The sequence below is a fragment of the Melanotaenia boesemani genome, chromosome 20, assembly GCF_017639745.1.
Source record: "Melanotaenia boesemani isolate fMelBoe1 chromosome 20, fMelBoe1.pri, whole genome shotgun sequence".
Classification (NCBI taxonomy): Eukaryota; Metazoa; Chordata; class Actinopteri; order Atheriniformes; family Melanotaeniidae; genus Melanotaenia; species Melanotaenia boesemani.
This window is the reverse complement of record NC_055701.1, coordinates 14,409,694-14,426,780: the sequence shown is the minus strand read 5'-3', so window position 1 is coordinate 14,426,780 and position 17,087 is coordinate 14,409,694. Positions and strand designations below refer to the sequence as shown.

The window sequence follows — 17,087 nt, the reverse complement described above, 5'->3', positions numbered from 1 at the left end:
AACAATAAACAATGCAAATTACAGAGTATTTGTTAGTAGCTGGCCTCATGCTTAGTACAAGCTAAGTCTTCATAGTGTACTTGTATCACTGGCTCAAACACCAACCTAAAAATCTGTACACTATAAACTCGCCGACCAACAGCCAGACACAATCCCCTTCTCCAAAAAAAAAAAAAAAGGGGGGGGGGGGGCAATCCTGTGGTCTTAAATCTGTGTGTTTGGGCAGAAAGCCAAACAGACTTTCCTCAGCAGACACACTCATGCAATAAGGGAGCATTGAGCTCTGACAATACACCAATATCCACCTCATTCGATAAGAGGGCAACAGCATTGTCTTTAGAACAACTTTAACAGATAATAAATGTGGACCACTGAATTGTCAAAAACAATGAAAACTATCTCAAATGTGTGTGACTAAATAAAAAAGAAACTAATACACCCTCATATGCATTACCATATGATTTTAATTTACTTCTAAAATACTGAATACATTATGAATCCATTGGCTAATAGGGGGCATCTGGCCTTTTACTTATTGGAAAGTAGGCTATAGGGATTTCCTGCAGCTGCTGAAAAGCTCCAAGCTAAATATCTCCAAATTAATTCCAAACAAGGTAACATAAATCCCAAACTGACTGCAATCAAGCAAAGTTGTGTATGTGAATGCTCTCTAAACAAAGCTAGATGTCCTGACAAGTTGGTTTAAATTACAGTCAGTGCAGTTTCATGGCATTTTTTGAAAAGGGAAAAGGCCCCACTGATGCCAACAGAAAGTCCGCCAAGCACACACTGAAGCCCCTCAGTCTGCAAACACGTCACCCAGAAAAACCCAATTCATTTGAAATAATACACAGAAGTTAGCCTTGAAAAGAGAAGCAGGTGTGCAACTGAGTTCCTGCCCTCTCGCCAGATAATGCGCATGAGTGATGTGCGACCTCCAGCAGCTCACCACAAAAAAAGTGACCTTCTCCCGAAGAGATCCTACTACGTGTCAGAACAGATTCTGCTAGGAGTGATTGAACTGTTTGTTTTTGTGTCCACGAGACAATAGCACTGCCAGCTTAAACTGCTCACGACAACCTGCTGTGCCTTCTTTCAGTGCGGCAGCTCCCCTAAACTCTTTTCAGTGTCCCTATAATGAAAACCCGCAATGAAGTTGTGAATAGAAAATAAGGCAGCAGCAGACCGTGCATGTTTCTTTTCTCCGACTGCACACTCATCATCCATTACTTCGCCTCTTTTGCGTCCAAGCCACATCAGGTTAAATCTGAGTTTAACTCTTTTTACAAGAACCACATTTTCCCACTACTTCCATTTGCCTTTTGTCTTTCCCCTTCTGTCTTTCACTCTCTTTCATTATGTGCGTGCACATGTGCGTATCTGCTAGAGCGCTAAAACTCCATGAGGGAATTGGGGCCATGGCCACCCCCACTTCTCACAAATGTGAAGGGATAGTAAATATCAGCGCAGCAGATGGGGCTGATGCTCCCTCTCTGCCTCCCTCCTGTACATAGAGAGGGCGCAGCAAATGGATAGCCATCAACAGCAGCAGGAGTCGCCCCAGGCCAAGACTGAAGCAGAGGACATGGGGACCGGACTGTTGCTCAGGCAGGCAATTTTACAGACAAATTCTCCCGATCAGCAAGGGAACTGCAAACCATTAGGAGCGAATGCTTATAAGGTCACCGTAGCTAAGATTTCATGGTATACAGGCATGCTGGTGATAAACATGTGGTTTTCTCATCTGGATTCACAAGATAATAAATTATATTTATAGTCCAAGTAGCTTTTTTTTTTTCTACCTGTTCAGATCATGTTGCAGGACTCTGTTACACAAGGGAACAAGTCCTGGTGTGTCATTTTAATAATTCTATTACACACCTTGCAGGATCTGTGCCACACTGGTGGTGTGTAACAGCATGTCATGCTTGTATGAAATAACAGCAGCAGGGTTTGCTTGGTCAGAACTGGTGTCAACACCATGATTGCAGTTAAGGGATGTGGAGTCAATTGCATAAATCTTTCCCGCTTGTCAATTAATAAACAGTAAACAGGTTTAAATGTAGGCAAACAGCATCGTTATTGTTGTTATGAAACCACCAGCACGGAGAGTATATATCAGTATTCCCACAGCAGTATTAGACAACCTCCCACTGGGAGAAGAAGAGCACATGTGGATCAACGATGACACAACATGGAATCTTACTGCGCAGCGGCATAAGCTAAGCGGTGATGTAATGCATCCGAGCTCACTGGGAGAGACAGTGTGGAGGAAAAAAAAAAAAAAAAGATGTGAAGAAATCATAACAAGCCTTATTATTACTGAATTTAGTATCAATAGACTGAGACAGAGACGAGTCACAAAGCGGGTTATGCAGCAGGGGTCTCTGCATAGGTGTCACAAGCAGCCTTTAAGTGTAACATCCCAGCTTATATGAATGATTTAAATGTTCAAGGGATTGAAAATGTCTTTTTTGTTTGCACAATTCCCCCCACATCTTTCGTGGAGTAAAGCTGGATGATGGCATCTTACAGAGAGTCTTCTAAGTGTTCTGCATTTCCATTTATTTATTTCAGGCGGAAATAGAAGGAAATTTCAACGGGTCACTAATTTCATTTCAGCGTGTACCAGTGGCATTAGTCCTGAGCCAATATTTCAGAGGAGCACAAAATCAATGTTGAGATTCTGTTGGGAATAGTCTTAGAACCCATTAGCAACTTTGACCAATAGGTCACGTAAAGTAATAGCTAGATAAATGTTTTATTACAGATTTGCAAACTGACTTAATGGGGGGGGGCTACTACCTGGGCAGCCACGCATGGCAAATATTCATCATTAGATTCTACTGCTGTGCTGAACACAGATATCTCTGTGGTGAGGACCTTTGGTTCTTTATGTGTCTTGTGTTAAATGTGGGTTTCTTCAAACAAGCCTCAAAGGAGGCAAATGCTTGCATCTGTTGTCCTCCTGAGGCATACAAGCGCACAGCACTCTGAGGATGTAATCATTCTAAATTATTGGTAGTTGTACTAATTGTGTTTTGTATGACATCATATATGGATGTGTTTCACTAATGCTGTCTGACAAAGTACAGGCACATCAGTGACTGCGATATAGAAGTAACACCAGGACAGCATCTCTGCATCTGTGTGAGCTGTAACATAATCAGCTCTGGTTATACACAGCATGCTACTCAGACATCTGTGGCCATATTCAAAAGGTAATCTCATAGTAATTTCCACTGAATTCTACTCACTTCTATTTATGGCTTTCTTTAGATTTCAGAGGTTTTTAGTCGTTGTCATATTGTTGAATCCCTGCTTCATTTTAATCTCACAAGCTTTAATTCATTTATCTGAAATTCCAGGTGGACACTGGTTTTAAATAAGAAAGATAAGAATGGGGAAGCACGATAACGACTGCAACCAGAACCACTCAACTTGTACTTTTGAGCCTTGTTTACTACTTACTGTAATTTAGAGTCTGTATTACTATTTACACAACTAATCTATTCAGAGAAGAGCTTTTCCTGAACCTTAAAAAAGGGTATGCATACCTTGCATCAGTTTGTAGTGTTAACTACTGACACAATAAGAATTAGTGGACTTAGGTCACATTTTACCACGTGTTTTCATATGAATGACATTTCTAAATAAGACTCCCATGTTTTTTTTTTTTGGTGGGGGGGGTGCTTGCATAAAGCTTGACTGTTTAAATTGCATATGTCACATTTAGGTATTTTTCAGCCATCTATTCATACAGTCTTCCAAGCTGTTCTGTGCTGGGCAGAGTGCTACTTTTCTGAATGAAAGCCAGACAGCCTGAGAGCTCCCACACGCTGAGAGGAGGCTCCTGTTTCCAGCTCTGTTTCCAAGGGGACCGCCAAGCCCACCAATCACAGTGCTGAGCGCCAGCAAGCGGGCAATTCAATTTCTTAAAGGCGCAGTGTCTGTTATTGGGGAGTTCTTGTGAAAGCAAGAATAGCTTAAGGAAAAGAAAAAAGTAAAACAGTAAAGCACCTCAACAATGCAGTTCAAAAGTTTTTCCTTTTTTTCTTTTTATTAAATGTGAATTCACATGGTAGTTTGAGCCCATCCATTACGAGTATCTGCCTACATACAAAATAGGCATCATTCTGTCATCACATCCTTTTCAAACGCAAGAAATAACACATTTGTGTACATATATTCACAAACTGAAAGGACAGTCGATGGTGGTAGGTACTTATTTATTAAAAGATGAGTCAAAGACAGATTCACACTTGGAATGTGAAGTAACTACTGCCTAGAACTTCCAAAAAAAAAAAAAAAAAAAAAAAAAAAAAAAAGACGTCTCGGCATATAATTAGGTCATATTCCAAAACCTTTTATCAAACAGACTTCATATGTAAGACCCACATAAAAATAAACAATATCTGCTTTTTTTAAGTGCAAGAAATAAAAAATACAGGTTTGTGGTTAATGTCTTAAAAAAAGAAGGCAGTCTTCAGTTTTAAAATAAAGTTTCATTTCATGAAACAGGACTATGGAATGTTCTTTTTTGCTTGCTTGTTAAACTAATGCCAGACCACCACTGTATCAGACTATGCCCTTTTGCGGAACTCCTTTTTGTTTGCCTAATTTGCAGTCAAGATTGAGAATTTTGATGCTGGATATGCCCATTATCCAATCCTGTGTGTCACATAACACTGAAATTGTGATATTAATCTGTCTCAATTGTATGCATCACACCACAAGGCCATATTAATTTGTTTTGTATCAGTTCCAGCTGATTTGTTTATTTTCCTGCCCGGACAGAATTCAGCATCATAACATGAAATGATGTTGACAGTGCACGAGTCTGTTTTTCCATCACTTGCTACAATTGTTGATGGTCTGTATCTCAAGAGTATATATTGCACAAAAAATGAGAAGGGGGGAAAAAACAGTATGTGCCATAAAAAATACCAAAATCCAGTTTCACACCTGCGATTGGGACCCATCCACATATCACGAGTATGATATACATAAACTCCTAACTTTACTATATTACAGTACATATACAATCTTGAAACTAGTTCCAGCTCTGAGGTATGTGTTCCCCATGATGCCATTGTATCGTCTACAAATACTCAACAAATCTGCTCTACAACTGTACAAAACCTAGTTTAAAATCACAAGGCATTTTTGATGCAAGTCTTAATTTAACTTAATCCTTAAAACCAGGACTCCCTTGCATGCTAAAAAGAAATGATAAAGGGAAGAAGTGCCTGAAACTCACTGAAAGCACAGTAAGAACATTCCCTTTTAACTGTACAAAAATATGCCTGAAAATATCTTACTTTTCTTTTAAAAAGATGAGGTCTGTTATGTATCAAAATGTTTCCTCCACACCTGTATTCTGCAGAGGTTTAGGCTGCTTAATTTTCCAAACCAGGAGGTAAACGGAATCAGTTACAAAAGAAACAAACAAACATTTTGCGGCATTTAGAAATGACATAAACCGTTGTAAAGTAGCATCCTGAACAATTGTCAGTTCACAGATTTGCTTTGAGACAGTCCACAGTCCGTGTTCAGCTCCCTGCAGTTTATTTATTTAGTTGTTGTTTTTTTTTTGTTTTGTTTTTAAGAGGATAAGATGCATAGAAGTTCACGTCTTTTTCCCTTTGTGGTCCGTTTAAGCTGAACAGTAAATGCAGACCTACGGGAAAAAATCCATAAAACCCTGTCATGCTGCCAGATTAAAAAAAAAAAAAAAAAAAAAAAAAAAAAAAAAGAGAGTCTGCAGACTTTGCCTTTTTTTCTTTTCTTTTTTTCTGCTACCAGCTTCATAAGCATCTCATTCCTCAAACCTCACCTCGGCTCATGATTCCTCCACCTCCTTCTCCGGGACCTTACAGAAAACCCACAGGAGGCAGGACTAGGGACAATTTGACCAGGACACATATAATTTCATATCTCCCTTCTCTGTTATTACTAGAGTAAATGTTTTTCAGTATGTGAAGACCAGGTCGGAAAAGTTCGCCTCCAGCCAGTCCCCGGCAATCATCTCGCTGAGTTCTGGCGTGCAGTAGTCTGGGAATTCAAAGTGAGAGCCCAGGCTGCCCTCACTGAAAGAGTCCAGGTCCTTATCCACAAGAGACAGGGAGAGGTTTCCTGAATTGGGGTTGCCCAGCTCCGAGCCCGGGGCGCTTGGAGCGAAATTCAAACTAAAGTCAAACAGCAGATCGTCCGCGTCCTCGCCGGAGGAGGAGCTGCTGCTGGACGAGGAAGAGGATGTGGAGACCGACCTGGAGGATGCTGGTGAGACGGAAGCAGCGTGCAATGTGCTCTGCTTGGAAATGTTTTTGATATTGTAAAACAGTCTGTTGTTGCTCCGCACCTCTTCATACATGCTCGTCCCCTCGGACTCGGCCGAGGAGCTCAAAGTTGGGCTCGCGGGAACTTTGGCTACATTGTACGGCCTCAGGCGTTCCTCCTCTCCCGGTTTAATCCTCATCCGGTAGTCCTCTTCGTACTCGTCATCATCGTCCTCATCGGTGAGCTCACTTTTCACAGTCTTTGTAACTTTTAAGCTGGGAAACACACAGTCGTCTCCGTAGCCGTGTGAAGACTTGGAGCCGCTCTTAGTCTTTATCTTGGAGCACTTCTTGTTTGGAGTCTTTGCAATTTTTCCGCCCTTCTCTGGAGACGGTGCTGATGATTTTGAACTGTCGAGCTTTGGTTTTTTCTTGGGTCTGTACTTGTAGTCGGGGTAGTCAGCCATGTGTTTTAGCCGCAGCCTCTCGGCTTCTCTGATAAACGGGATCTTTTCGCTGTCCTTGAGCATCTTCCACCTCTTCCCCAAGCGCTTGGAAATCTCTGCATTGTGCATGTCCGGAGACTGCTCCATTATCTTTCTCCTCTCGATCTTGGACCAGACCATAAATGCATTCATGGGTCTCTTGATGTGACCGGTCGCTGTCTTGCACCAGTCCGGGTTTATCGCCACGGGACTGCATGCCATAAATTCACTCTCCTCCGAATCGGTAGCTTCCCTGGACATGCTCCCATCCGTCTCGCTGTTGTCCGTGTGCTGCACCATTGTCCTCAGTTTCAAGTTACTTTGTTTCCGGACGCTGCAGTGTTTCACAGCTCCTCACCGCCAAAACGGCTCAACTCTCTATTTCTGCGCCGGTTTGTCCACGTCCTTTGCTTAATGTGTCTCAAGCTCTGCACTCTTTTTCCAGAGTTACAAACTGCCTTCTTAACTAGTTATCAGCTTTTTCATGTCCCCTGCGTCACAGACACTCATCCAATCACGTCCCTTCCACTCCGCCCAGCAGACTCCATCCAAGACTCCCCTTAACCCTTTTATTCCTCCCTCCCCAGCTCTCATTGGAGTGGAGGTGGGGATTTGTGGTACACAGTGTCTGGGGCAACACGCCGGGCGAGACAAGCATATTAAACACACAGTTAGCGCTCTGCACTCTTGAGAGGACCATCACCTACCAAAGCGCACACAAACCAAAAGTCTGTTTTCTTTTTTTTTTCTTCATGAAATATGTAAGCTTATCCTTTAGATATTTTGCCGATGTATCTAAGAAAATAATGCAGCCTGCGTGGCAGCTTTTTTTAAATAATTCCCTCCCTTAGACTGAATACTGAAGGTGGCGCTTGGACACTGTTGCAGACGCCTGGATGCGTCGGTGCGTCTGCTTGGCCGATATTTAAGGATACGCTTTTGCAGATGGTTACTGCTTTAGAGAAATACGGTGCTATCATTGACTGTAGTATAACCGCAAATACCTCCCGCCTATAAGCTCTTATATTTTCTTTCTCTCTCTCTTTCCTGGTTTGTTTTGATGTCTGCCTTTGAATCAAAGAAATAGGTCAGTAGTACATTCTGCTTTATAATTCTTGTTTACAGTGCGTCAACACGCAGTGCACATGCACCATCCCACAGATACTTAGGTAAAAATAATAACATTATTAAAAGAAAACAGATAACCACATTCAGATTGGTGATTTATTGGAGCTAATTGTGGTTACACATAAATCCAAGAATCATAAACTAAACATGAGCTGTAAATTTTACCCATCTAAATGAGTGCTCATGTTGAGCATAGAGCAACAACACTCATTCAGATGGTAACATTTGCCTGTGTAGCCTATCTGAGTCCATACAGGCAGGGGTAGATGGAAGGCACCCTGCTGAGTTTGCTGTGTCAAGAGGCAGTGTAGCATCTAGCTGACGTCTCCTGCACCCCCTTCCACACTCCTCCCCCATGGCTCTGGGTGGTAGCCAGCAGTGCTATTGGAGGCTGGGGCGATAAGGCGTCCTGCTTTTTCCTCACTGCTTCGTCCCCTAGAGGGCAATCACTTACCCTTTTGAGACCCTCCCCCCACCAAGCCACCGTATTTTCCCCAGCTGGGGCTTAAGAAGTGTCTCATCTGATACAGAGTGAGGCAGCTAGAAAGCACAGAGACTGGATAGCTGGGAGAAAGAAAGAGAAAAAGAGGCACACGGGGGGGAAGGAGACAAGGCTAAGGAGAGGGAATCAGTCTGAGGAAGAGAAATGCTGAGATGGATAGAGGGGCTCTATCCTTCCATCCTTGGAATAGAGAGGCAACCCTCTGTTTCTCCCAGACAGACAGAGCTGAAATGCTTTATCATGACCACCATGTGCTGATTAAGCCTTATCAGATATATGTGTCAGAGTCAGAGTCTCAGGAGGTTGCCGCATGCAAATGCTTGTTTTCTTGTCAGCTTTTTGTTTCCCCCTTTTTTTCTTTTTTTTCTGATGGATCCAGTGGAGTGGTATTCAATGTTGTCATTTTAAATGTCTTTTTAAAAATGAACTGGCCGCTTGGTTGCATAATTTGCCACCGTATATTTACTATATATCTTCAATGATTTGGAACTGTTTAGCACAACAAAACTGGCTAACCCATTTTTGCAGTGTACAGTTAAATAACTAATCAGATTTACCAAAATATGAAAGAATTTTGATTAATAATATTGCTAACTGCAGCACAGTGCTTGAGGCCTTTTTGCAACTGATCCCTTGTCTCTGCTTATCCACCTCCTCCGGCCAGCCTCATTTTTTTTCTGTGATGGTGTCATGCTGGACATGAATCATGAGACTGTTTAATAATGAGCATCAGGGTGGATGTCCTGCTCATTAGCATGGCTCATTATTGGCTGTGAATGAGGTGCTGGTGTCACCCATACTGCCTATGAGTCATCTCAGGGAGGGTCTCATTGCCATGGCGGCCTCACTTCAGTGATATAACCACCCCCAACGTGTTCCTTCCTATTCGACTTCAACTGCATAATCAGTGAGGAAGGATATAAGCAAAATGATGAGGGAAGGTGTGAAATACTGCAAAATGTTGTTTTAATTTTTTTTTTCACTTTAGTGATTACATATGATTAAACAGTGAAAATCTAGAGAGCTGCATATCACTGTGTGATTTCCCATATTCTTTCTAATACCCCCAAGGCAAATGTTTTAATGCTTATTTGCTGATTTTAATGTCATGGGAAAGGACATTTTATTCCAGAGCGATGGAGTGTTGAATTAAGTGATAGTTTTCATGTGCTAACACTGAAAGAGGGTTTCAGGAGAAACAATTCCCTTTGCATTGCTTATCTAAAAGCCCCCCAAAGCAGCTGCTGTGCTCACAAAGGGCCAGTGAAGCGTTAGATCAATACTAACCCTTGCTAGAGGCTATCTGATGCTCAAAATGCATGCATCCATCTCCTCTGCATAGCCCTGAGACAGGTGTGGACTTCTGGAAGCCACTATCTGATGGCTTCACAATGGGTGAAGAAGAGGTGGAGGGGTAAAAGCGGGTGGGATGAGGAAACGGGGGGTTGTTTTGCAAAAACACAAATTAACTTTTTACTTGACAGACACATCCTAAAGTATCTGCTATACTCAGGTTACAATGTTTATTGCCATTCTGTAAATTGGGGCTCTGTATAGTAGAGTCATTCAATAGTAATCTGGTGCTATGCATGGGATTTATGTAACAAATTCCAGCAGCAAATCTACCCATGTCTTTTTACTATATATACCTAAAGACATCTCTAGGCTTTGAATGGAGATGAAATCTAATATCAGCTTATGTCTTCGAAGATTTATAGTTTGTTCTTTTATGCCAGTTACTGGAACCCATTCTGTTATCTTAACTTGTGAGATGATACCAAAACGAGCTATGTCAGCTGGCCAAGCATTCGTCTCGCAGGCTGCCTGCTGCTACGGTCTCATTCCTTAAAGATCACGCTGTCCTCCTCACTCCCTACCAAGATAAGAAAAACTTTGACAATGAGGAGGATTTTCACAGCAGTTTGAAGGCTATTGGTTCACCACTTAGGTGTTTGGTGCCTCCAAGGCAATTTTCTGCCCTGTTGTTGCTTTACATTCTCAACTCAATGCAAATGTATCTCCAGGGTGTCAGGTTCTTTGTTGACCTCCTTGATGTGGCCCCTGTCTCTCAAGGTCCGATGCTTAGCAGATACTTGAGAGTCGCGAATGTAAACAGCTGACGTTTGAACACTGTGCTGGAAATGTTTGTCTCAGAGATATACTCACAAATGCAATCACAGGGCAAAGCTGCTTGTTGCATTTGCAAGAACCCCCAACTTATTTTAGGTGAGCAAACATTGGTTTAAAATTTTGTTGCAAATGCATAAGTTGCTCATCCTTGTACATCAATGACTGCAAAAAAGAGAGGCAATAAAAAATAATTTCCAGAGAAATAACACTGTTCTATTGATACGGAGTGGAGGAAAGTACGTAGGTCCCTCTAGCATTGTTCTGTAATTAAGAACAAAGTGGAAGTACTCACTATTAACTGTTTCTTCTTGGTTTTCCTTTCATCTGCATATCTGTGTGTGGAATATATTATACCGCTACAAATTCTATACACATACACACAAAAACAACTCAAACACATTTCTAAATCATGACTTTTATTTATTGATAAGCCAAATTCAGCTGGCAGCTACATAATTGTAATGCTGTTTGCATGGAATTCTATCTCAATACAGCTGTTTTCAATAAGAATAACAATAATACCAACCAATCCATCCTTGTACCTCACATTTTAAAATACTTTCTCACAGTAAAGATTTGCACACCCCACCACTTCCGCTTTAACCTAATTCAGCTTCCTCACACATACATTATAGAAAGACTATAAATGTTTAGTGAATCCAGTATAGGTGTAGCAACAATTTGTAACTTAGTACAATGTGACTATAAGGCTATTCTTGCACTGAATGTTTGATATCCAAGTTACACCTTTATTATAGCCACATATAAATAGTGTAAACACAGCTGACAAGAGTTTGAAATCCCTACAAAAGCATTAAACTAATCTTGTCTCCGTTCCTGTCTTTTCCTATCCTTACAGTTTAGCATGGCTCCACAAAGGCCTTAAAGAGATGACATCATCCTGGAGCACCTCTGGCTTACACAGTACAGTATGCTCCACAATAATCATATTGCCATGTCATTCCCAATAAGCTCTGCCCATTTAAATCCTTTAATTATATACCAGTATACCAGCAGCACTGAAGTGGTGTTTAGTGCTAGAGTCCAGTGTACCTAGTTTTGTATATGCGTCCTGTGTTAATAAACTTGTGTAGAAGAAGAGCCCTCTGGGCACTCACAACCACTCTAATGAGAGTGTGTTTAGTCTAGGGACTGTAGGACTAATGCTGATGGATTGTATGGCTGCAGGTCAGGTCTTGCTCTCTCACACACGATGGTGGAGACAACAGAAGGAGCAAGGGAAATTTTGTACACTTGTGAAACATAATGCATGCATCACATGGCAAAGTAAAATTATTATCATCTTGTTAAAACAAGCTAAATGAAAACCAGCCAACATTACCCTAGAAATAACAAATGGGGACCTTGTTTACAGTTGCTAGCTGTTTGGTGCTGGAAGGCTAAAATAATTCATCAATTTAGTTTCTGTGGCTAAACATACAGTTTTAGAGAAACAGATTTGTTGATTAAGTTTAACTCAAGGAGCTGATTTCTCAGAAGAGCAGGACTTTTCCTATTGAAGCCACGCGGCTCTGCTTCCCTACTGGCCAGCCCTGACTTGCCCCCTCACGAGATAAGATAGTGTTGACTACAGACTGGTGTGTGTAGAGACTCGTGTGGGGCCTCTGTTGTGCTTAGTCACACTCATTCGCATCCTGTGCTCTGAAGTTTTACTGGTTTATGATCTTTGCGCTGCCAGTTGAATTGTGACAGTTCAAAGCAGCATGACAAATTGAGAATCCATGCCCTGTGGACAAATCTTAAGCAGGATTGCTTTTGGTCCTTAATTAATGGGTAGGATAACCCAAAATTAAAGTCAAGGATTGTTAGTTTTAGTTTTCTCTTGATGTCTTCCTAACATATATTTGTATTACATTTAAGATTAATTAATTATTTTTAACTGCACAAAAATAACCCCCTGATTGAAAAGAGCTTTAAACTCTGTGTGAGTAAAGTTTGACTCAAAACACCCAAGTTTGAGATTACCTTCAAATAAGTTTGGACATGGCTTGCTTGTAATCTGTTTACTTGGGTTTTGCATTAATAGAAGGTTAATAGAAATTGAAAAATATGGTCAGGTATTTTTACTTCCTTGGAAAAATAGATGATGCACATGAGATGGGCTGGAAACAGTTTTTTCCATTTAATTTAAGACGGTAATTGTTTTAATGATTTGGCTGAGCACATGGACAATCAGATGTTTTTGCTTTTGAAGAATACACATAGTCACACACAGACCTGAAAGTATAATCAAAACAGATCAACTCTTAATTTCCTTTTCTATGTGAGGAAGTTTTTAGCTTCCTGTTTTCTGTAAATCTCTAATTTACAACTAGTATTCTGTTTACTACAGCCATTTGTAAAGCAGATTATACTGCCACTTTCTGACCAGACTATGTGGCTTATATAGTTTTTACAACAAAAGTAGTATGCTTAAATAATTTTTAAATATGGGTACACCTGCTTAAACAAGCTGATTAAATCTTTTCTCTTTGCCAGTGGCAGTGTATTTACCAACAGTGCAATTAGGGCCACAATAAACACAGAACTGAAGTTACTTCCAGTAACTACCATTACCTCCCCAGAGACAGTAAGCTACAAAGACGGCAATGTACGGATGGCAATTAACTGTATCCTGCAAGCTGTGTTGGACCACAGTTTCTGACAAACACATTCTTCAGAGATAATTAAGCTTATTCATTATCTGTGACCTGATGGTGGATGTCATTTCTACAGCAGGACTGAGAGTGAGTTGCCAGCTGTCTTGGAGTCAAGATCAGTCAATCAATTGGGTGCCTTTTATGCCATAAACTGTCACTGCTTGTTTTAGGGTCCTTATGTGTAATGATAGATTTAGTCACAGTGTATGCAGGCACAAAAAAAAAAACACCCAAAAAATGAATAAATGTCAGCCTTGTCTACGCTTGCAGCCCAGAGTGCAGCATCCTCATTGGAAATGAGCAGCTGCTGTGCTTCTTTCAGTGCTGATCAGATCTTGAGCTGATGAATCCTAGTGACTAGAGGCATTTGTTGCCAAACTGAACAATGATTTAACACTTTAAAGCAGCACTACTATTAAACTTTGGCAGATTTTCACAAATTGGTGCCCTCTAACGAAAGCTATTTCTGCATCCGTCTGACATCCTGTCTCTTCCCTGAGCTCTCTCCAGTGAGTAAAAGTGAGTCTAATGTTGGCTCTTGTCTTATCTCTTGCTCTGTCACTTTTTCTTTTCTTTTTTCCTTGCTTCCTCTGATAATGTCCTTATTGGTTTTTTTTTTGTTTGTTTGTTTAGCTTTTTTTTTGTTTTTTTTCCTGAATCAGGCATGGTGTGTGTTTAAAACAACCAGTGAGCTGATATCCAGTTGCCAGCATGTGACATGGTGTTGCAAAGTAAAACGCAATTGTACATGATGCCCCAAGCTGGAAAAATAAGCTATAAGCTATAAGTGTAGTTTCTTAAGGCTGTTACATACTCTGCAAAAAGAGAGAACTTTGTTCTTGTTCTCGAGGCTACAAGAACAAAATTACGTCATTTTATTCTTGCAGCCCTTGTTTGGGAGTTCTTGCAGCTTGTTCTTACACATCGACCGAACAGAACTTTTTCTTCTTGTGGGGCTTTGATAAGTATTGTATGACTGGTCGGGCATGGTTAATGCGGAAAAGCTTGAAGCGTAAAGTTTTCACTCCTGGTTTCTTGCTGATGCGAGGTTGAAAGTATAGTTTTAATGAACAGCTGAGCGAGGTGGTGAGAAAGCACGAAAATAAATACAACCCATGTGGCATTTTAAGACACATTGCCGTGTGCACAACTCCGCCCTGCCATGGACAACGTTTCTCATTAAATATAAAATAACCAAACCTACATTTCTATTGGAAATGTGCCTGACACCAATTTCAGAGTTGTGGGGTGCTGGAGCCTATCCCAGCGTCTATCAAGCAAAACGTGGTAAAACAGCATTTAATCAAACATGGTTTTTGACTGTTGGAGGAAGTGGGATCATTGCCTTGATACCTGTCAGATCTGACCAGCATTGTCAGCTTACAAATCAAAATGTCTAGAACTCAGTTTACAAGCCTGTTCTGTGTTGGTCAAAAAGTTCATACGCTGACTTTTGTTCATGATCACATTTAATTCATTGTCTTCTCCACGTTATAAGTTCTTCTGAGCCTGAACAGAGTTTATGTTAATAATGTAAAAATTACTTTTCATCCCATGGATATTACTTTTTCAATAAGTGAATGAAAGGGATTTAATCAAAAGCTCCAACGTGGCCAGACAAACACCATCCAGCAAAAAATCAGGGACATCAATCAGGCTTTAACCTTGAAAACAAAAATAAGAAGAAATGGACCCATGGAGAGACAAACACCTGAAGCAAATCTGAGCATTCACTCTTGTTTGAACAGTGACCAGATAAGATAGCTCAAAGTTATCAGCACGAGATGAATCCCCAGAGCATTCCCCAGGAGGGGTTTCATCAATGTAGTGGGAGGAAGAAAATCAATCCTTCAAACCACATATGGTGACAAATAACCACCTAAAACTGAAGCGAAATTAGTTGAGCCCCCAACTGCTTCACTCTGCCAGAAACCACGAAGTTGGGAAGAAAAAAAAAGAAAAGATTTAAAGTCTTGTTATTCCTGAATGACGATGAAACACCCAAAGTAAACAATGTGCAACTTTGTGATTATAATCATGATCACATGGTCCAGACAAGCTACTTTTCTCCTGTTTTTCTTCATACTCATTCACAACAACCTATTGATGTTGACGTATAGGCAAAAGGAGGATTTGAAATTGTATTGTCTTGTATGAAGATTCAAACTCATCCTTTACATGCCAACTAAATTCCACAGAGGTCATTTCAATATCAACTTTTATTAGCCCACTGAATCACAAGTTAAGGTTTCTTCAAATATATTTATGCTCTTAGTATGTCTGGGGAGACCAATTGTGCCACAGAAAGCACTTCAATTGAGTCTTGTGACTTCCTTTCTACTTTGCATTACATATGCACATATAGACTGGAATTTTCCATTGCATCCCATCCATATCAGAGTTTTAGTATGTCCTCTCCATATACTAACTCGCTGCCCTTTCCTTCATGTCTCTTAAGGATTTCTAAGACAGGCTTCAGGAAAGATTTTCATAAATGTCCTCTTTTGCAAATCTTCCACAGACGTGTGTGTGTGCTGAAAGCCTCCTTTATCTTAACAGTAAAGGTCACTGGAGGAGACTTAAGGATATGGAAAGGCTAAGCTGTGTGCATGCCTCGCTTTTGAGAATCTATTTATCTATCTATCTGTCTAATAATCAATAACAGAGGGTTTGGTTTGTCAGCTCACAGACCCAGATCCACTCATGTGTGGCAGAGCTTGATAGTTTTCATCACACAGTGGTCTCTTTATGATGTAAACAGGTTAATAATCTGACTTTTGGATGTTGTAGACCACAATAGTCGAATGTAAAGCCACAGTGTCAGCAGCCACAATCCCTCTCCCAACAGCATCATGATTAGATGCTGATTATGTTAATAGATGTGTATGATTTTCTTTACTGATTATGTTAATCTGTGGAAGTAGCAGGCTTTATCCCTTTGTATAAAACATTAATACAAATCTGATATAATCAACACTAAATCTCAAATTTATTATCAACCCAGTCTCTTGGGGTTTTTTTAAGCTGCGGTCTAGTCTCTAGAAGAATTTAGGATTACAAGATGAGTGCTGTAAAACAATTCAGATAATGAACAGGAAAGCAAAGTTTTGAGAAACCATGGAGAGAATGAATTTAGTCATAAAAGTGTGAGCGGATTAGTGCTTCTCTTATTTCCAACATTTCCTCTTTGATACATTCCTACACTAATCTCATTATAAGCGTCTGTCAAGCATACATGACAATTCACTTTAACAAGGTAGAATTTCCTGCTCTCCTTAAGTTCACAGGCTTCTTCACAAATGAAAACACATGAGAGGTTCCTCCGGAACATGCGCTGGCTAACAAGGAAAAAAGAATAAGAGTTAGTACTTTTGATCATCTCATGCCTAGACTAACAGGAATCATTTAAATGTGAATGTGTTTTTTCTTGGAATCAAGTTCACTGTGACCACTGCAGTGTTTAATAGAATAATGAAAATGTAAGCCCTTTATTTTCAGAGGGAAAAGTGGAGATAAAGTTAGGCAGATCGGGCTTATTTGATTCAGCGTATGAATCTTTATATTAAATACTGTAATTTTTTCAAATTCCTGGCTGATAACTTAAGTAGAAACTTGACTTTCATTATTCACATCAGAAGTTTTCACTCACATTATTATCAATGTGACTATTATTATAAGAACAAGATGGTGCTTTAGTATCAAGATTGAGTAATATTGTAGTAGCATGAGAGGATTGGAAGTATAAAAGAGAATAAAAGAGCAGTTCATAAACATTTGTAGATAAACCTGTTGAAGAAGCAACACATAATTAGTGTCTTGTTAATTGCAGAAAACCGTTAAAGCATACCCAGTGTGGTGCTAGACTAAACTGTTTGCCAACAGCACATAATGATTTTACTTTAAT

General features: G+C 40.3%; 1 protein-coding gene across 1 annotated transcript; it reads right to left on the bottom strand.

The window, feature by feature from the left end:
• Positions 1-4,212: 4,212 nt before the first annotated feature.
• On the bottom strand, positions 4,213-7,193 carry sox11a (SRY-box transcription factor 11a). The gene has a single exon (XM_041972903.1). It carries the CDS (start codon positions 7,061-7,063, stop codon positions 5,972-5,974), a length of 1,092 nt encoding a protein of 363 aa, XP_041828837.1. The 5' UTR covers positions 7,064-7,193; the 3' UTR covers positions 4,213-5,971.
• Between the last annotated feature and the right edge of the window lie 9,894 nt (positions 7,194-17,087).